The sequence below is a fragment of the Hetaerina americana genome, unplaced genomic scaffold (genome assembly GCF_022747635.1).
Source record: "Hetaerina americana unplaced genomic scaffold, ioHetAmer1.1.p SCAF_8, whole genome shotgun sequence".
Classification (NCBI taxonomy): Eukaryota; Metazoa; Arthropoda; class Insecta; order Odonata; family Calopterygidae; genus Hetaerina; species Hetaerina americana.
In genome coordinates this window covers 57,138,655-57,160,537 of record NW_027287427.1, presented here as the reverse complement: position 1 = coordinate 57,160,537, position 21,883 = coordinate 57,138,655, and the positions used below count along the sequence as shown (strand labels likewise).

The following is a 21,883-nucleotide window of genomic DNA, read 5'->3' as shown; positions in this document are numbered from 1 at the left end:
GTACCGCTCGGAATGATAGGGTGAACCGACATCAGCTGAGAAAAGTTTTGCTGAAGTACGGAAGGCACACCACGACAAGATGAACCTGGGATAGGTAGAAAGCAACGAGTTTCAGAGAGACGCCAGAGCGTGTGGGGGTGCTTAGCTTACACAACCCTACCAAAAGTTGGGAGAGGAACCAGAAGGGTGCACAGACAAGAGTTGTGTGGCCGTAGAGAGGGAGGACACTAGGCGGAAGTGAGTGCTTGAATTAAGGAAGGAAGCAATCGGAGTGGGCTGAGGCCCTTTCGGGGAGGAGTTCGTGCATTTCAACATTCTCTCAGGCAGTATTAAGGTCGTTTACATTTGAAGTATAAGCTAATAGTGATGTAATAGCATTAAGTAACGGTTAAATTTAATATATGTTTGCACAAAAAAGGTTTCAACATAGCACCAGAAAACATTCTTTTACAAATCAGTAAGGTCTTAAATATATCAATAATCATTTTTTTATTATCTTGACGAATATTTCATCAAAGCCAAAGCAGGAGCTGATCTAGTTGGAAATGTGCTCTTAGTCATGCATAGCGAAAGTGTTTGTGAATATTATGAAAGTTCAAATGCATTAGAGTAAATTGAAAATGAGAAGAATAAAAAGTACTCATTAGCACCCAATATACCACCCGATAAAACTCATTCAGGTTTAGTTTCTTGCCCGATGATTTAAGGGTGCCGAACGAAAAGACAGGATAAAAGGAGGGTATGGAATAGATTTCATATCTAATTTGAAAAATAAATTCAATGCTATACCAGATAAGAAATACTTGTAGATTTTTTTGCTTAATGAAATTTTGTTATGCAACGTCAGTGATAGTCCAACTTTGTTGTTACATGTGAATATAATCGCAATAGATCAGTCATGATTCATTGAGAGAAAAATAAAATGTGTAATTCGCTGATGTCGTCTTTCCTAAGGTAATCAATTCGGAGATAATGGAAATATAATAGTCATTATGTTAGCAATTAAGAGAGAAGATGGAATTCCCCCATTAGATATTACTTTTGATAAAAACGTATTGTGAAACTGATTAAATTTTCAATAGCATCCATCTGTCTCAGCTTCTGTACAATTTTGAATCGCAATTTAGAAAGTACGTAAAACTTGCAAGTAAGATAAGTATAATTTTTTAAAAAATTATATGCACTATTTTTTTATCCAGAACTTTTGTTCTAACAGGGCTATTTTTAAGATACGTTCGTTGGGTTATTAAATATATATATGTGTATATATATATATATATATATATATATATATATATATATATATATATATATATATATATATATATATATCCGTTAGGAAAAGTTTCCATTGACGATTTTAATTTCCTTCTAACCTACTTCGTATTTTTACCTAATAACTGTTAATTTCTAAGCACTTTTAGTAGTGCTGCACCAGATTCTTTAATCAGTCAGCCTAGAAATTCACCGCCTGGGAATTGAACAAGGTGATAATAATGATCTTGAGTCTTCATTTCCAAACCGTCCTCCACCAAGTCACTGTTTCAAGTTCAAGACGAGGAAATAGTCACTTGGTGCATGGTTGGGTTTCACTCCTTTCTCGCACACCCAGAATTCTTTGTTGGTTTGTAAGCTTATTTGGCGCCTACCTTGCACATAATTTGTGATAACTGAACTTTTCCGTGGTAATAATGTGCGTTTAAATAGTTGCGCATCCAACAAGATGAAAATTATCAGTCAGAATGCTAATCGTCAATCTTAGATCGCATATCGTATCCACTTGTTGAACCATTTCATCGGTCTGATTTTTAAAGTCAAGATACGATTCTCTTTCTTGTTCTTCTCTCATTACTGTATCTATTAAGTAGGAACAACTGTCGATGGATTGGAGCAACTGATGATTCGTTTACGCATAAAAATGGTATCACAGCACGTACTGTGCAATTCGTAAGAGCAACAATTTTCGCGGAGATTATTTTCTGCTTTCATCGACAGGCAAACGACTACTGAATCAATACAATAACTACAGTGGCTTCGAAACATATGTCAATATTTGATTAGAAGAAAATGGACATTAAACGGTGCTGAAACCATGCAGTCGTTATAATCAAGACGTCTCCATGGATGACGCAGAATTGAATTGACTTCTCCACGTAATCATACCTTCCTTCCTCCCATACTCTTCCTTCATTCATTGCTGCATTCCAATCCTACATCGCTTTCAAATATTTCCTTCCAGGAATGCCCACAATTATGTTCTCTAACTGACATGCCCCTATAGCCTGTCAACTTCTTTATCTCTTTGAGTGCTTGATTCCATGCTGACCTGAACAATTTGTTTAATTTTGGTGAACAGCCACAAGTTTTTTTGTTCAGCTTTTACTTCTGCTTATAATATTCTATTAGTCGCTTGCTCTATGTCCACTACGCTTCTTCCTAACCTTTTGTTCAATATTATTGCCACCCCTTGTTACCTCTCTTCCTTCCGTTGTATATCACTCTATTAAGATCGCTCAAGCAAATCCCAGATATCTTTCTACCTCTTCTCGCACATCCTTAACACGTATTTCTTCTTTCCATCTCTCGCTTAGAGCTTTTTAATTACCCTGCCCTAAACATTGTTATAACATTCCAAGTTCATATTCTAATTTCTTCAGCTATATTGCCTCTAAGCCTCTGCTCTCGGTTTTGCTTCGCAAGGATTTCGTGAGATATGACCCGGAAAACCTTGACTTTCCCGCTGCTGGACGGAACGTCCAGCCGTTTGGGCTGATTACCAAAATTGCGAAGACTCTTTTTCTATATATTGTCATGGTATCATGGTATTCTTTCGAAGAATTACTGAGGTATATGTTGCCTTCCTCAATAGCGTTTTTAACGTGACACTATCACTCAATGGCCATCCCGCTGGGGCTGGGGATGATTTCACGTGAAAATCAGACGCCTTTGTAGACGACTCACTGAGGAACAGACGCTATGCGGACTACCCTACGTCTCCCTACTACCATTCGACCATTGAAAGGTTGCCCTACCAGGAGCAGTTATCATTGCTTCTGTCAATTCCTATCAGAATGTTCTTCACTTGAAAGCACTTCAATTAACCCTAAATGAGCTGTTAATGGAAGATATTGTGGGGATTATTCTAAGACAGGGCTCATCCAAAAGATTAATAAAAATTACATAACGCGATCCTAGTCGGAAATGAACTGAATTCACTCCCTCGTAAGTCAGATGCTTCATCAGATAGCCCACAAAATTGCAATTTCCCTACTACTTCCACATGCTTCAATACTATAAGAACGGAACCTCACACAATTTTCTGCCTTTAATATTATTTTCTCTATGGCTAAGGTTTGGAAAAATTTTCCAATACAACCTGTCCATTCTGTCGCAGTTTCAATTTCATATGCATATTTTTATTCAATCTATCCTATATTTGCTGTGTCACGGTCTTGTCTTCCATTCCCTTTTCTTCCCTGGTTTTATTTAATTTTGTTCTTTTTATGCTTTTTATTTTAACAGGCGACCTAATATCCCGATTTTTACCGCGGATATTTTAATATATCTGGCCCCTCTCAAGAGCCAACGTTTCCCTTCCTTGCGCAAACGAAAAGCAATCTGCCTCGCCCCGCGTGTGCCAAATCCTCCACCCTGTCCCTTTCCCCGTCCCCCTACTCTTCCCCTCCCTCAATCCGTCCCTCCCCTCGCTCCGGCCACCCTCCACCCTTCCTCCCTAAAAATCCTTTCACACGACTGGCTTAGAAATCAGCCTCCTCTCTTCAAGCAGAATCTCCAAACGCCCTCTTTCTCCCATGCAGCTCTACGGGGAACTACCTCCTTCCTCGAACCCTCGAAACCTGGGGTATTCCACCCCCTCTCTTCTCCAAGCACTCCCATACTTCCATTTCCTCCCAATTCCACCCCCCGTCGTTCAAATTCATCCGCTTGGTTTAATTTCCCGCCTTATATTAGCCTTCCCTGGAGAAACACCGAGAGCCGCGCTCATACCTCTGCCGTCCCTCCCAATTCTTCTCTCCACATCCTCCCTCTTTTTCGTCCTTCCCGATTACATATCCTCCCCCATCCCCTGCATTGGCTCTTTCCCCGCCCATTATTTCCTCCCATTTCCCTTCATTCACCGCCACCTCTCTCTCCATTTTATTTCGCCTCATCCCACCGGAGACCTAATGCGCCATTTACACTCTCCCGTGTTTACTTTCCGCAGCGTATTATCTCCTCCTACACGGAGTCGGAGCTGGTGGGGACATCAGTACATTCCGTAGCAGACCGATCTTCTGTGAAAAACCGTTCCGATGGGGAATATCTCGATCTGGTAGAGAAACGTGGAGGCAGCAATGTAGAGAAGTTTGGAAGTCAATTATACGTTATGATGTAGACGAATTTGTTGGATCAAATAAATGAATCGATACACCTATACTATTTAGTCAAAGGTCATCTGGCTGAACTGCGTGGGATGTTAGAAATGCATAGATGAATTGGATTATATTATTGTTGATTAAAGAAAACTGTGAATATCGTAATGAAAGAAAGTAAATGCAGAAATTTGCATATGAAAGTCATAAGCTAAATACTTTGAAAGTGTATCCGATTTCTGCAGTCCAAAATAAAATTTCATGGCGTACCGATGTCCAATCCTTCGCTTAATTTTGCGCTTGCTCCGAGTAACACGACATGGGTCCCCTAAAAATACGACCCAGCGTAAACGGACGCTCGCAGGCGATTGGCGTTTGACGCGTGTTGAAGATCAGACCCCCAACCACTGAGCCAACGTGGTGCCAGTGCGCTGCCACGCACAGTCACGTTAAGAAAAATAGTTCCCGATACTTTTTATGCAAATGTTGTATAACATATTTAGCTAGCTAACTGCCATGCGTAGTTAGCTATCTTAAAACTGGCGATGTAACTGAAGAGGAAGTAAACATTAAAAAAGAGGAGATTAGGCTTTTCGTTTAGCTTTTTCGTCATTATCAAAATATTTTGATTAATAAATATATCCAATTAGTAATATTTCGTCTATTGTCACTTAAAAGAACCCTGCACCGGAAGAAACATTTTCAAATATAATTTTCCCACTGTTGTGAAAAATGGTTTCATTGGTGTGCATTGATTCGTTTCTCCAGCATCTAAAATCAAAGAGTTTTTGTTATATATAAATTACAGGACTCCATGGAACTCCTTACCTCTCCCAAAAGGGGCTCGTAGTTAACGGCTGAAACGGAATAGTTAAATTATTTTCTGTAAAAACTGAAAGAATTATCGGTACATTTAAATTTTTATGGGGTTTCATATTTCATAACTATATCCCAAATTATTCTCCCTTCAATTTCCTCCCAAACCTCCTTAATATAGGATAACATGAGTTTTCAGGCTTGTTTGTTGAAAAGATAAGAGGATGTATTGTATAATGGGAAGCACTATAAATCACAGGTGGAATTGTGAAAATCGTGGTGTCAAAATATGGCCTTTCTATTCACCTTGGTGATTAATATATATTATCATTCTCATGTATATTATTTCATGTATATTATTTCATGTATATTATTTCATTCATGATACCAACCAATTATTATCCTCATCATTTTCCTCCTCCCTTTCCGTTTTCATTAAATTAATTTTAATTTCTTCAGTCACGCGCCAAAGCTTTATTCGTACTCCTTCCTAAATTACCCTAATATAACTGAAAGGAAGAGAGCAAAATTCGAGGGTATGGAGAATATCAGCGCCCGGACTAAGTAGAGGCCATGCAAGAAAATAAGAACAATATCAGGATGTAGCATTGGAATAACTATATCAACCGATCTTAAGAGATTCAGAGAATTTGGAAAAAATACATTGAGCTACTTTGTGGTGAAGATATTAGGTGAGTTAGATATCGGCTACGGGGTGTGTCGGTGGGGTAAGGAAGGAAGAGAATAGGTTCAATAAACGGCGTGATGATACGTTGAGGGTACAAATACTAGAGGTAGATCATAATTTACAAGAAACAAATGGAATTACATCATTCCACAAATTTCCAAACAAATTTTATTTTAATGAGCATGGTTTTGGCAACCTCTTCAATTTTCACGGAAGGTTACTGATGGCACAAGGTGCTGAATGTTGAACATGAACATGCACAATTGTCACAAAAAATGCCTGATATGTACGTACATCTAAATAATACCCCGCAGGCCATTGCAAGTACAAATTACGGAATATGCTCTCTTAAGAAGATATGTCTGTATACATATATATATATTACATACATATACATTCTGTGCATATACATTCCCAGAAATGCACAATTACATGCATACGTACATATCTGTATCATGAAATAATGGGTATGCTAGAGTGAAGTTTTAAACTTTAGTGTTTGAATCAAAATAATATGGGACTCCAATTTTGTTTTCGTTAATATCATCTACATCTACACAATTTGCAGCCAGCCAAAGAAAGGATATGTGGTGAGGGTACCATCAAATATAATTTCTCATAAACAAGAGTTCACTTGAAACGTGATCGTGACTAGGGGCCGTCCAAAAACAATCCCATTAACCTGTGAATATGATGATAACTCAGTAGTAAGCAAATAATCATACGTTTTAACTAAACCACGGTCATATCTTGGAAACAGTACGTTAACAATGAGGATTTTAGGGAATAAAAGGGCTCGTTTTGGTTGAAATGCGTGTGTCAAAAGTTCTCGCAACTCGTCTAGAGTAACAAATACCTCTGCCCCTACGGTCGTTTTCATCGCTAACATCTCTCCCACAGACATCAAGCTGGCTTTCCTTCTCGTTCAAATTTTACAACTTCACCCGCCACGCCATTGAGAAAGCGAATGACTGAGTGCAGATTTAGTTTTTCGGAGTAGCCAATGAGCGGAAAGGGTGCGTGAGGAGTAAAGGCCTAAACGACGGCTCAGATAAAACGCGACCGACCCTTAAGCTATTCCAGACGGAAAAGGAGGTTTATCACGTGCAGAATGACCAAGTGCCGCCATATAATTTCGGAGTTGACGCTCAATTTTGGAGGCGTTTACGATAGAGTCAGGTTAATAACGTAAACGGACGTTTATGAAACATCCCGACGAGATGGATGTGTGGATTGGATAAAAATATTTGATAGAGTTGGTTCACCAAAGTTACCGAGCGCGAATCCGGATGTGAGAGATGCAAAACGTATTTTAAATTAGAGGGACAGAAAAGAGTGAATATTTCAAAGTGGAAATCGTAATGGATTAATCGAAAAGAAATTTTACTATCATTATCATATGTCGCACGATTTTCCATAGACTGAAACATTTATTTTTAGGCTAGCAGTGACGCTCTTTATTATCCTCAGGTCTATTTCACCGTCCCAGTCAGTTGTGATCAATTATGCCTGGGACGAAGGATATTTGAACATCTGTCAACTTGAACTTACATCCTAGCAGCAATTTCATTGCTCACAAGAACGCCATAAATTTTAACAGTACTTTCTATTTACATGTGTGCCGTATTTTGAATACATAACTGAGGTCTGCATAAAAAAAACATGCCAGCTAGGTATATTTGAAAAATAACCGAACTGCTGAATTTTATATACTGTCATAATATTAACGCCGTATTTAATGTTTGTGTTAAAGTCATGGTTTATTTCTTATTCCATGAAAGCTATTGATTCATAACTCGTGTAAATTTCATCATCGTTTAATGGCTGTGCATCAGCATGGCGGGGAATAATAAGTAATGAGTAAATTCATGATTTTATACCATAAAAATATATGGAATAACAAATAGCAAATAAAAAGACAATTTATCGCGAAGATAAACGTTACCAATTCTTTTTTTTAGGTAAAATTTTATCTTTATATTTTCAGATCTAATAAACTAGTTGCCTTCCAGTTTGTTAGCATAAACCAAGAGGCAAAAGATGACTTATTCTGGCCAAGGTTTTAAGTTACGTTTAGCGAGTAATTCGATGAAAAAAAACAAGTCAAGAATTATCAGGAACGGTAACTATGACCATATAAATATGGGGAAAGATAAACCCCAACCGTACTCTTAATGGTGGACAAAGGTTATGTGAGGAAATGTTCAGAGAAAAATGATAGGTCAAAAGATATAGCAAAGTTATCTAGTACACTATAGCTAGAGTGTGTTCTGTTATCGTATGTTTGTTTAATCGTTTGTTTTTTCCTGACCCCCTATCATTTTTCTTTGAATATTACCTCACTTTATCCTTCGCCCACCATTAACAGTACGGTTGGGGTTGATCTTTTCCCACAACTACTTAAGAATACAGGTATATGGAGGTTTATTAATAGTGAAATTAGAAAAGATAATCTGCGATAATTTGAATAATTAGAATGAGGCAAGAGTGGACGAGTTAGACAAGAATAAGCATAGATAGAATATATTTTTACAGTAGCGACGCAAAATATTCAAGGCCTTAAATTTGGATAATTGTAGCAGAATAGAATGGGGGTATGAAAACGCCATCTATCCATTACATTTGGATGACTTATTTGGTGTTAATTTCCTATGTTTGCTAAATAAAAATAATCGATTCATAAGAGTGATTTTATTTTACATTAGATGTCAGCCTGACTTAAATTTACAAATAATAAGCATTTTTACCTAAAAAATGTTATTATTTAATGTATCAAAAACTCTGCATTATTTATAAAGATTCCCTACCTCTTTCGTTCTAACAATTTCAATTAAATCATCAGTATTTATCATTCCAATCGAAAAATCGGGTTATGCAACTATTGCGTATAACATTTTTATAACCCAATGAGGCAACGGAAAATATCCAGCAAAAATCAATTCCAACTTCGAGTATTGGTCTTTAAATCTGAAATGCAACCACACTAGTGACCAAACATGTAATTAATCAAGATGGGAGGTTGAAACAAGATCATTGAAATATTAACATCACTGAATAGAGCGGGCAGGTTCATTGCCTTTTTTAAGAGTGCAAATGGAAATAAGTGTCTATAAAAGTGCTTGTTTTTACATTGCACGGGAGAGTGCTTTTCTAATGACAATAACAGTCCTCTAAGGAATGGTTTTGTGGCCTATTGAGTAGTATCGGTTTCACTAAGCATAGACTAACCACATTATCATGATAGAATACAAACATTGATATCTCCATGATAAATCGAAAACATCCCGATTATAGAGTGACCTAATTTCCTCTGTAAAAGTAGTTAAAAACACGATGCTTGTTTTCTAACATCAAACACTGCTCCACGTGAAAATTCAAAGTGGGAATATAATGACCTAAGAATTTACCTGCACAACTACGTGAAGAGAAGTATACATCAGAGTTTTCACGTTTAATATTTAAATAAACTACCCTTATCTAGCTGCAGTCAACCTGATTAATGAATATTTTTTAAAAATATTTTTCTTGTATCCCAGGAATTTCTTTTACTTGGCATAATCGAAGGATGAAAATATTATAGAAAATATCTATTTATTTTCAAGGCTTTACACTTTCCTTGATTGAATTATAAAATACTAAAATTGAGCATATTCGACACCCCAATTTTTACGTACACGATGCTCGAAATGACAATTAACATTTTTAGAACCCTTGAGCGCAGATTTCAACCAGGCATTTGTACTCTCAAATTTTCTTCCTTCACCAAATAAGACGAATTGAACGCGAAACTGCCAATCATACAACCCTAGAAAGTAAATAAATGAAACAAAGGCTAGCCGGGCACTGCATGGTTTTGGAGACGTAAAACATGCATCGTGCCTGCGGCAGGTATCTCTCTTCTCCATTGGCGTCACACGGCATCCATTTAAGGTCACAGGGACACGCACAAACACATTAGTCGAGTCCGCGGTTGAAACAGAATTCACATGAGCGACGGCTCAACTTCCGTCGTTTCAAGGCTCGTTTATGAGGCGTCCCTTGTCACCGGATGGCACAGCAGAGCGGCGGCGTCGGCGAAGTGAATCTTGCCACGAAAGCGCCTCTCGCCGGAGAGAAAGTCCGGAATAAATCCCGTTCGAGTTTATTTTTGCGATGCGTGATTTATATAGTGTCTCCCTGTCTGTCTCTGCCACCACCATATTTTTATTTCCGTCACGTCTTTCAGAATCAAACCTTTGTTTCGGTTTCGTTACCCGGTTGGGCATAAACTAGAACAGGTAGAAGAGTTCATTTATTAATGGTAAACCTTAGAAGGTGATAAAAGTAGCGAAACAATTAATAGAAGAATATCGTTGGGTTAATTAAAGTTTGTAATGAGGTGGTAGTTGATGATTTTGCACCTTAATTAAAGATATAACGGAGAAAGTAGAAAAAAATTCATTATTTATCATAGTTTTTTATTCATCGGTTACTTGCTTTTTGAGGCAAGAGGTGAACGTACATTGGAGGATTTTAAAATGCGGGCCTGGAGAAAATGAATAAATATAGTGGAAGGAAAGAAAACAAAACGATAGAGTTCTAAGCATGCTATAGGAACAGAAACGCTATTGGGAGAAACTCGAAGGCAGGAGAAGTGGGTTTAGAAGATATTGAGAAAGAATCGGGTTCTGAAGAATGTAATAAGGAGGGTAAAGTTGGAAAAGCGAGTTAGAGGGAAGTTAAGAATGCAGACATATGAATGTGGATAAGAATATGGATAGAACTAATAGAAATAAAAAGTGCGCAGAACTAAAATACGGATTATAGCAGTACTAAGTATTAGCCTAAAAGATGATTTTGGTAATGCTAGTTAATGGAATAGAAGTTTACAGTGCGAAGGTTCATCAAAAACCTACCCTTCCCCGGTAGACTATTGCTTACAAAAATATTCCGTAGAAAGGAGGTATTAAGGGATTCCAGTCTCCACCCCTACCGGAGTTCTTGCATAGAGGTTTTAATATTTCGCAATTTAGCATTGCGAGTAACTTTTCCATCGCTGGAAGAATTTTGGCAACACTGAATATTACTTGGGTTTAAAACCTTCTGTTTACTGCATTATAATTTACATCTTCAACGCCACTTCTAAATGGTATCTTTTGATCTGGAATAATTTTTTTTAGTATCCGATACACGAACTCAGCTAGAGTATAATTTTTACCAAGATAAGTTTTTTTTTCTTCTATACAAAAATCGGGTATAATCAGGGAGCTTGTCCTTATGTAAACTTGGAATGCTTAAGTTTTGTGGAGCCGGTACTCAATTTGGTGATAAAACTTGCACATTCCTGTTCGTAAGAAAGTGCATCTCATAAACTCGTTAAGCAATCTGTATGAAATGATCTTTTAATTACATATTGTTCCTAAACTCCTTTGGTTTTATAAGTTTTAATTGAAAATTATCTTTTCTATTCCTCCTTCTTCGTTGAAAAATTTGAACTGGCGGATGTCTTGACATGCTCACCGAGCACAATTTCTCCTAGGTATAGAGTCAAGAGTTTTTAATGAAAACTATTATATATATAAAGTTTTCAGGTATTATAAAGGCATTCACAGTAGGAAATAGAATAAAGTATACCCAGAATTAATTAAGAATTACTCGTTATTTAATGTTTTTATAAAATATTATATTATGTAAAAAATAACCAAATGAAGCATTCATCCCTTGGAAACAAAAGATTATTTCTTTTGTCTCTACAATAACAGCATGAGGCATCAATTCATTACCTACCCCTTTGAGTGGTCTCAAATGTAACATTAATAATTCAAATGGAATAATAAATGACGCTTGTGTTATAACAATCAAGTTTATTGTAAGGGAACAGTAAAGATCCGTTTCATGGTGCAAATACATTAATATACGTATACACTTCAGTTTCAGACTCAGCTTCGTGGATGTATTTGATATCCATTTTAAAATATTTAGTTTTTAGCTAAGAGTAATTATTTTAAATAATGAAAAAATTGGAAAGGATTTAAAGAGCAGTTACATACAATACGTTACCTAAACGTAAAATACTTCCAAACTTCTGCTTTATGAGCGGCTGGTAAGAAGTACCATAAAATAAAGATCATAAAAATAATTACTGTGTTCTGGGCTACTAAATAGAATAATAGTTGTCTAGCGTGGTCGTTCGGAGTTATTCTGATCCCTTGAGTCAGCGGAAAATGAATCCTATTTAATCTGTGGAACCCTGAGTTTAAGATGTGGTAGAAGTATTTAAAGAATTTCCGATAACTGAGGTTATATCGGACCACAGTCGTATTCATGGAATACCCTTGCGTGACAAATAAACAACAGACCGTGAAGCGGCATTCCAACCCATGTCCTTCAGGTGAATATCCTCCGAAATAATTGGGAAAAAGCGAATCAGTAGATTTGAAGGGACTCGAGCTTTGAGTTGTGGGAGCAGGAAATGGGATTGGAAGAGAAAGACTGGCAGAGGAAAGAGGCACAACGAGGTACGTGGCTCGTTCTTTCGACCGATGGGAGGGCATTGGGTTACACGCCATAAATTCTTCCCCATGCGGCCGTTCGTGGGGATGGTGGTAGCGTGCTTGACCTGTTTAGCGATGGAGGTGTGAATGAGATCGGGCAAGAACTCCGTTGGCACAATGCAACCCCTAGACTTCTTAGGAAGGTTGACCGGAGAATGGTGGCATTTAGAGGGGGTTTGTTCCGGTGCTGCTTGGCCGAGCCCTGGAAAACATTTCCTCCAGAAAATGGGGTTCTAATTACGGCTAAGAAAGTTCTACGCTAGCCCTCAACGAGACTGGATTAACAAAGAACAGTCTAAAAATACACAAGTGTAAGGCGGAAAAATGTTGCGTAAATGAAACAAGATGGAACAGTAGCAGCATAAAACTAGGAGAGGACTGAACTTCAAAGAGTTGAATAGTTTACTTCTTCAGGACCATTGTTATGAGCGATAAGATTCCTCGAGAAAACATAATAAGAGAGGTCAAACTTCTGTTTAATTTTTTCACAAATAATTTCTGACGTCATATAGATTCCATTTGTATATGCATGGTGGTTTATGCATATGGCTTTCACTAGCCTGTAGAATGGGTATTATATTTGCTTATAAACAAGCATTTTTAGTATGTCATTCTACAATTCTTGAATGATACCAGAGTATGCAGTAAATAAAAAGAGGTGTTAGTGGAATTGTGAATAAAGACTTAAGTTATTTGGCTAAATTAATTGAGGAAACTTCTCTTGAGAAGTGAGTGAGGTGAGAAGTCCCTGGAATGTCTGTATTAATTATGCTTTTGTACGAATTTAAACGGATAATTTTTTACCAGGAAATGGAATAGAATCCTGGCAGTTCAGAATGAATGATGAGAAATAAAAAGTGTAAAACTTAGTGCTCGGTGTACAAAGCCAACATAGGAGATATCTAGGTGGATTAAAATAAACCATCATCGAAATGATAAATTAAAATGTAATTAGGGATTAAAAATGGCCATACATTTTTGTACATAAAATTATAACGAATCCATTTTCAATAAATTCTCTCACCACTTCTACATTATAGCCTTACTCTTAGATGAAAGAATAAATGCCTACGTGTGTATGTTTAATTCAAGATGAAGTTCCATATGTCCACTCACAACAAAAAATGATTCATCAAAACCACAGGAGTTTAACCCTATTGCCTACCTTATTTTCCAATAATGGAATTACTCGTAATTAGCAAGTGCTAAGGATTGACATAATGGGTGACTTTTTTTATACACACAGAAGTCGTGAATGCCTATTATATTTTCCGGAAGGGATCTTCGACGTTTTATTTCCTTGGAGTGAATAATTAAGACTCTTACCGAACATATATGAAACCTTTTCCATCCAATTCGACGCAGGATTGCATTCCTTTATGTACGATCGTGGAGAATAGCCCAAGGAGCACTCACTTACGAGGTACGGTTAGTACAGTGCCTATCGTGGAGGCCAAGTCGATATCCGTTCCTCCCGCTAATCGATGGAAAATATGATTCAATGCACGGATGCCGAACGCTCATCAATCGGCAACTCGGCAATGCCAATTTCGACGGTCCCATCAATAAGCCACCCTCTTTCCCTTTATCCAATCGAGGGCTCGCTGCAGTGGCGTATCATTCCACTCTTTATCCGACCGAACAGAAGAATTCCGAGTGAGGGGGCACAAAGTGCAGCCTCCAAGGTCTATTTTTCGTTCTCCGTCAAATATTGGTCTGCATCATTCTGCCACTCTTGCTGGGTTTTCCGTGCATTAAAGCTATCAAAAGAATACTTGATTCAGATTCAAAATTATCCGTTTATAAGAGCCTCTTCGACGATAATTTCCATTTTTTAAAATTCCTTTCCCGATTCCTCAGACAAATAGCACTGAAAAAAACTCTGGGGGACATGAGTGAACCTCGCCATATACTACTGAAAAGCGCGCACAAGATGAGATAAACTGCGTTTTCAACGGGAAATCCTACTATCATAGTTTTCAGAAAATTTTAGATGGATTAAAATACGGATAATGTTTTTCTTATATTTTTAGTATTAATAAATCGTGTATTTTTTTGTTGATTATGTTCAACCGTAGGTTACTCTCCCTTATTTCAATATAGTTCCTGAATACAAGCGTATTCAACTATGAAGAATAATTTTACGTGTCTTCCTTGTGAACGTTTTATGATGAAAAAAATTGTTTAACAGATTATAAGTATTCAGGATTACGTATTAAAGGTATTTTTTATGGAATTTTCCTTCCATCTAAGCTTGAAAAAATGTACAGTCATAATAAGTTGTTCTTTGAGTCCTAGCTAAATGGTCTTGGAGAAATATGTCTTTTTGCAAAAAAGGGGCACTTTTGCGCATTTTTATAATTTTCTGGATTCACTTTTTAACATATGTTTACAAAGGCTGTTCAAATTTTGCGTGCACATTAGTGTGCATCCACTAATAATTTCTTTAAAGTGTCTGCTTTCAGTCTTTAAATATTGCCTGGCCATAAAAACTAGTAGTTGGTTATTTGCTAGTTATCCTTGTTCCCATGTTACAAATATTAAAATAGCATCATTTATATCTATACTAATTCTTTCCCTTTATTAAGCAAAGCTATATTGCTATTTAAATAAAATAAATTCCTATTTTATAAAACTATACAATTATAGGGCGAGGGAATAATGCCGAACGGGTTTAAGGAAAATGTATGGATATATCCATAGCTAGAAACTGTTGCCAAAATAAAAGTGCCCTTCTAATTAAATAGTGCATACATGGCTGTAAATATTACCAAATACATTGTGAACACCATTGAATTACAATGGTGCTTTAGACAACTTACAATGCCTGAATTGTTATTAAAGTTAAAATTTGATAAGCAGGTTGCATTTTAATTAGTGTTTGTCTCCTCAGCGTGTGTTTTCAACCTCCCATTCTCTCTTCTTTTCCCCGCAGTAAGTACGGTGAGCGTCGAAGCCGTGGTTGGCCGGAGCGTCGCTCTGCCCTGTGACATCGAACCAGCAACATCTGCCGACCGCGTGTACATGGTGCTGTGGTTTCGGGAGTCCGCAGGGAAGCCCATGTACAGGTCAGTACACCCTTCAGTGTTGTTTCACAAGGAAAAAGTTGTCACTGTTTACAGTGAATATATTTTCTATTTGGAAGAAAAATATTCGCTAATTTGTTTCATGTCTAAATATATTATGGAGAGAAATTACCATTTCGTCATATTCCAAAGAAACTGCGGGGGATGCCGCAACAGTAAATTTTAACGGAGTCATCCGCTAATGTGCATTTCAATGCAACAATTTCATCATTGAAAACCTTTTCATAAACTAAAATCCAAGATTTTTAAATAGTTCCTGGATCAAATTTAGCTAAAGAATAAAGTTTCTAAAAGCTTTTTTATTGGTTCTTGCCTGTCTTTTGCAAGAAGTACGTAGGTTAAAAAAGGAACTTTAAAGTTGCAAAGTCCTTGTATGGGAAAGTTATGATGGCATCTGAAACATAAAATAATTTGATGAAAAACATAAATTGTCTAAACTTATACGACAACTGTTTCAATCCTAGTTTAATTAATTTAATATGTATTTTATCATATATATATTTCACAAGAATGGAATCAGATTAGTGGTATAATATGTTATTATGAATGAAACTTTCGGTAACTATTTAATTTTCGTAGACGCATACATAAATTTGTACTTTTTACGCATTCCCTTGTGTGGTAGGCACATCACAAGACTGGTTTAAAATTATGACAAAAAATGACCTTTTACAAATGTATGACTATTCTTGTGTCTTTGCTCATTACTCCACTGTCACAGTCATACTTCAGAGCATGTCATACTTTGTAAGCTGTTCCTGAGATTTTGATATTTCTTCTGTAAAGAGTATCTACGACCACAGTTACCCTACCGTTTCATTTAGCAGAAAAAATGAAATATAGCCAGAAATAAGGCGAAGAAATTTGCGTCTTTAGAGCGCCATTAAATGCAAGAGAAATTACCAAAAATAAGAGTTGAATGAGCTTAAGACAATAGAAATCTTTATTTAACCTGTCAACTCACACATTTAGGTTAATAAATCCCCTCTTAATTATACCATTTCATTTCATCATTTCAAATGCACGAATGCCAAATTAAGCAAAAACCTATCACGATTTGAAAGTAAAAACTGACACAAAATTGATTCTGTGGATGATTGCGGTTGTATTCTTTTGGAAAAAAGAACATTGACTTGAATTTATTACAAAAATAAAACCTCTCACCGTAGATTTTTGTGTCCTTTGCTGCCGATATCAGAGGTAATAAAACCAATGGCCACTCTCGTGGCTTGGAACGGCCAACTGACGCTCGGAAACCTTTCCTAAGGTGCCCGGCGAGTTGCAAAAGGAGGCCGTCAGGACGTCAGATGACACGCAATCGCTCATTCGGAGCAGGAGAAGAGGAGGAGGAGGGCACCGGTGCGCGTCGCAACCGGAGCAGGGAAAGCACTCACACCCCTGCGCAGAGAGGGCCTTCACAAAGCTCACAGAGTGATCTCTCCCCAAGACCCGCCTTTCCCTCCCACCGCCGCCATCCTCCTCCTCCACACTTTCCGCCTCGCAACATATCAGTTAACAGCACGCCTCGCATTAGAGTGGGCAGGATACAACGCGACACGACTCGCAAATCACTCCTGGCGATGCCCAACTCCCCGCTTTGCTCGAGAACAAAATCGCCTCACTCCGCTGGCCAAATGGCTCTCCCGATGAGGATCGATATGACTCACGCGCCTCGCCGCCGTTAACTATTGTCGGCCAAGCCCGTCGTTGGGAAACGTTCCGGTCTCAAATGCTTCTACCGTGCCCGCCCCCGCAACGCTCACTCCTCCTCTGAACTTCCGCGCCACCGAGTTTGAAATTCTGTCCCTTCGAACATTTGTCCTTTTCTTTTTCCTGCCTCGGAACCCCGGGGTACACAAATCCTGCTGGGAGTCTGGTCTCCTTCTCCCCTCCTCACGAACGGAAGAGCACGCAGCTCCGGACGTCAAGCTGCGGAACTTGTGCTAGATTGGGATTTCATCGTTGACCGATAGACTCCCACAGCACCTCTGAGAAAGTCTCCTAACGCGTGTGCTGCGGTAAGCCTTCTGCTCTAATCGAAAATCTGGGCTCACCGTCGGCTCTGCTCTTCTCTTTTTTCATCAAAATTAGCCAGCCTAGGGTTTTGAAATCATTTAATTGAAGAAAACCTACCTTTCAAATAATAGTAATCAAAATTGGAAACATTTAGAAAGAATTAAAATAATAACTCGAGGCCGTACTCTGAAACAGTGTGGAGTAGTAAAAATTTAACAAAATTAACTACGATATTACAATTAAAGTAAAGAAATGTTAGCCTAAAAAAGTCCTCCTTCCACTAAAACTGAGTTTCACGTCAACAGGCTACATGGATATTCTGGGATTTTAATCCCGCGGTAGGGGTACTGCAACGGCACAAAAATAAAATTTCCATATCAATTCTCTTATACGGTTATTCTTGAAATTTATCAATATTTATTATTTTATTTATTTATTATTATTTGGTATTTATATCTTCAAACTGCAGTAAACAATTCGAAGTTTGGGTTGACAGATGAGGATAGAGCTAATCTAGCAACAAGTCCCGCGCCGTGCCATGTTAAAGTCACACATTAGGTTAAGGTGACAGTTGCTTTCCCTGAGTCACTTCACTTGTGGTTTCCCAGGATGTTTGATACTCTAAAAATCAACAGTTTGCTGGAAGTTGAGCTTACTCAGCGGAGGAATCAAACCCGGCTCCTCCTGCCCGTAGCTCACAGCAATATCCACTGATTTACTCGTACCAGGATCATCTGAAAATGTACAAGGATTCAAGATGAAAGGAATTCCAGAAAAACATTTTACTCTAATTAATTCCAATATCTTTTGTGGAAATATATTATAAATAATACAATTGCAAAGTTGGAGGCAAAACAAAGCATTGACATTTATTTATTTAGACTTCGGTAAAAGCTTTTTGTAATAGATCAACCAACTATAACCGCATATAGATGCAAAATTTCAATTGCGAACTTCCTTTTAAATAGCTCTTCGCTGAAAACAATTTTCAAAAATTATATGAATATCTTTTTATCTCCTGCAGAATTGTCCAACTGAAGTATGCCATATATATAATTTTCTTATTTTAAACAATATTACCTATATCAAAACTCAACTCCTACAGCTATTAGCCATGGGTGTTTCCCACTATCATAAAACTCCTTAAGGTTGATTCTCAAACAATAGAAACCCCTCATATCAGTTAGAATAATAAATGATTTCATTGAACTCTCCATATTTAACTTTAAAACAGTATCTGTAATACAGTGGTGGCATAAAACGGCCATCCATTTTCAAGGAAAAAATAATTAAAATAAATTTATTTTACACGAATATCAAATATAAAATGTGTAATATTGCAATCTATTGCATAGACCATTCAATGAGTGACTACATATTACTGCATTAAAGGCGACCATTTGATTGATCACCAATGGCTAAATGAAACATTTATCTTCAACTAATATTACATTACATTTTCTAGGAATTGCACAGAAGCAATGGTCATCAATAATATGAATTTGAAAAGATATAAATGCTTCAAATGTCACTAAATTTAGAGAAATATTAAAATGAGGTTCATTTAAATTAATTATGAAAATGAAGTTTCAATTTTCACTCGCATTTCTTTTATAATAATGCATAATATATTTTTGAAAACATTTAACTGCAACACAATAGTAGCTGGGACTAAAAATATGCAAGCAAAATTTTTTTTACATATTTTATCAATGCTGAATAACTTATTATTTGAATGTCCACTTTAGGATTATCGTAAAAAATAGCATCATTATTATTGGCCTGTGATGAATCCTACTATTCTGCGATGGTTGCCAAGAAATAATCTCATATTCCACATTTATTATCTTGATAACATTTACCTCATATTCCATCAACTATTCTTTGAATAAATTTTAAAGGTCATGAAAATCCTTTTTTAGACAAATCATAGAAAATATCTCCGAAAACTACATTTTATATCTAAATTACGGATAAAAGTCTGAACAGTAGCCGCGCATCACAAATGTGCACTGGATGAATTTTCTCCGGGAGCATTTGGAATATACAACCGTTAACAAAAGTCTTTTGCACAGTGTTTTGAAGATCTGCAACGGGCATTTTTAGTCTGGTCTCACAAGCATGGAGCATTCTCTTTTTATCTATTCTCAAAAGTTTCTAAAATGAAGTATTTTACTGGGCGGAATCTGACAAGGAATAAAAATTTGAAATGTGAGCTAGTGGCATTTCACGAAGCAACGCGAATTACGCTGCCCTTTTTACTCCCGGACACGTAAATACGATGCAAGGTCATTGCGGTCTTACTTGTAGGTCGTATCTGTCTTTTAATGGATGAATCGGTGAGAGCAATGCGTGAGCGAGGGGAATGCCTGTGATTCTACTATATCCTTCACTTGTACACTTTATGTCCTTGTGCAGAGAGCATGAAAATCTATTATGCGGACTAAATTCGAAAAGGGAAGGGGAATGATAAATTAGATGAGAAGAAAACGTTGTCACGCGGGTCTATTTTATTTACACCTTAGGAATTAGTTTTATACATAAATTTCGAATTTAATTCGCACAGATTTTTTATAGTATAGAAGGAACCTTACCTTAACTGTTGTATCTATTCAATGAAAATAACAAATTTTGTAAGATTTTTCAAACTAGCACAAGAACTTGACATGACTCACAGACACAAAGGAATGATTTTCCAAAAATAAAATGCCTAATTGTAACAGTGTGAAGAAAGATGAGGGAAAATTTGAAACTAAATTTCATGAAGAATTTACAAAAGGGTGCAGTCTCCGACCAGGATTACACAAAATGTTCTAGAGAGGGACCAAGACGGAACTGCGAGAAATAGGCATCAAATTAGCATTATCCATTTAGTGAATGAAATCGTGGGCATCATTGAGCAGAATCCAGAATACTTTCAATGCTCGTTGAAATCAGTGGGTCGAGTATTCCAGGCCCATAATATGAAAAGTCTATATAATGGAAGCTAAAATACGTCTTTGTAAAGGTGCATACATCTAGACGGATGAGTCTTTTAGGAGAGAGAAACATTAATTAATAGAATTTGAATCTCTCACCTTCCTCGTAAGTAGCATAACATGGAAGATAATCGACGGATAACAAACGGAGATGATAAGAAGATATTTACGCCAAGCAGAAAAATTATATTCTCAAAAAAATCAAGTTATAGATAAGAAAGAATAACCAGGGAGCATTCGTTTGGAGAACGGTTCTTCAGGGTTCGGAGATATGGGTCAATGGCAAAGCAGATGGAATCATAGGATACTGCTGTGATAGGTGAATTCTATTGCCAAATGGGCACATATAATGAGAAACGAGGAATAAAATTAAAGAGTAAGAATAAAAACAATGTGATGCACTTAAATAAAGTATTTAATTAATATAAGGTCTGTCCGGAAAGAAATCGGCCATGCAATATTTTGAGAAAAAATATCCTACCTAGAACAATGAAGCCTTAGTCCCGACTTCGACTCACTCCCTTGGAACTTCGTGCACTTATCCAGGCGTCTCTTTAACTTTTCAAAACAATCGACAAAGTCCTTTATGTGGACGGTAATAAGCTGCTTCATCGCATTCTCATTTATCTTGTCGAAACACTGCTGGGAAGACTGGGCTATTGTTTCAGGGTCATAGCCGTAGACCGATGACTCACCTCTAGTTATGACCTTTTATAAAAAAACCTTGGTCATCGTTTGCTACTTGGAGCAAGTCCCCTGCAACTGCAAAATTAAATTCTTACAAAAGAGTTGTCTGGATGTGAACTTATTTGTGACCACATCACTGCGAAATTAAATAATGTTGTATAGTGATTGCCAATTACAATTTATTTGACATTATTTGATTTTAATATTCGACTAAATTCACCCGATGAGAAAATTATTTATTTTTGTTGTGGATGAATTATCTGCATCAAAGCATCTTATATTCTTGAATTTGTCTAGTAATAAAAGGTATTCCGTAAAAGTTAAATTGGCTTAATTTCATCACTACTTCGTTATGTCTCCTTTAATTTATTATGTAGCCCTTCATTCTGCAGCCGTTTGGTTACATATGTTCTACTCTTTAAAATAATTGTCATTCCCGACATAAATCAAATAAAGAATGAAAAATGCAGATCATAAGAACTAAATATTTAACCAGCTGAAATCATCAAGCACTGGAAGGAAAAAATCCTTAAATTTCCCCTGGAAGCTCTGCAAAATATTATACACATCTCTGTTTCTTGGGGCTGTAATATGTATGAGCACTGATCATATTTGATCTTTTTCACATTATTTCTGGGTTCCCTCATGATATTTTACCGAGAAAATGCAACAATATTCGCGCAAAATCAGCATCTTATGGGCATTA

General features: G+C 36.9%; 1 protein-coding gene across 1 annotated transcript in view; it reads left to right on the top strand.

The window, feature by feature from the left end:
• LOC139698032 (nephrin-like) overlaps positions 1-21,883 on the top strand; it is a 663,871-nt gene that overhangs the window by 469,569 nt on the left and 172,419 nt on the right. Inside the window, 1 exon segment of the mRNA XM_071596891.1 lies at positions 15,346-15,478. Coding sequence (XP_071452992.1) covers positions 15,346-15,478 — 133 coding nt within the window.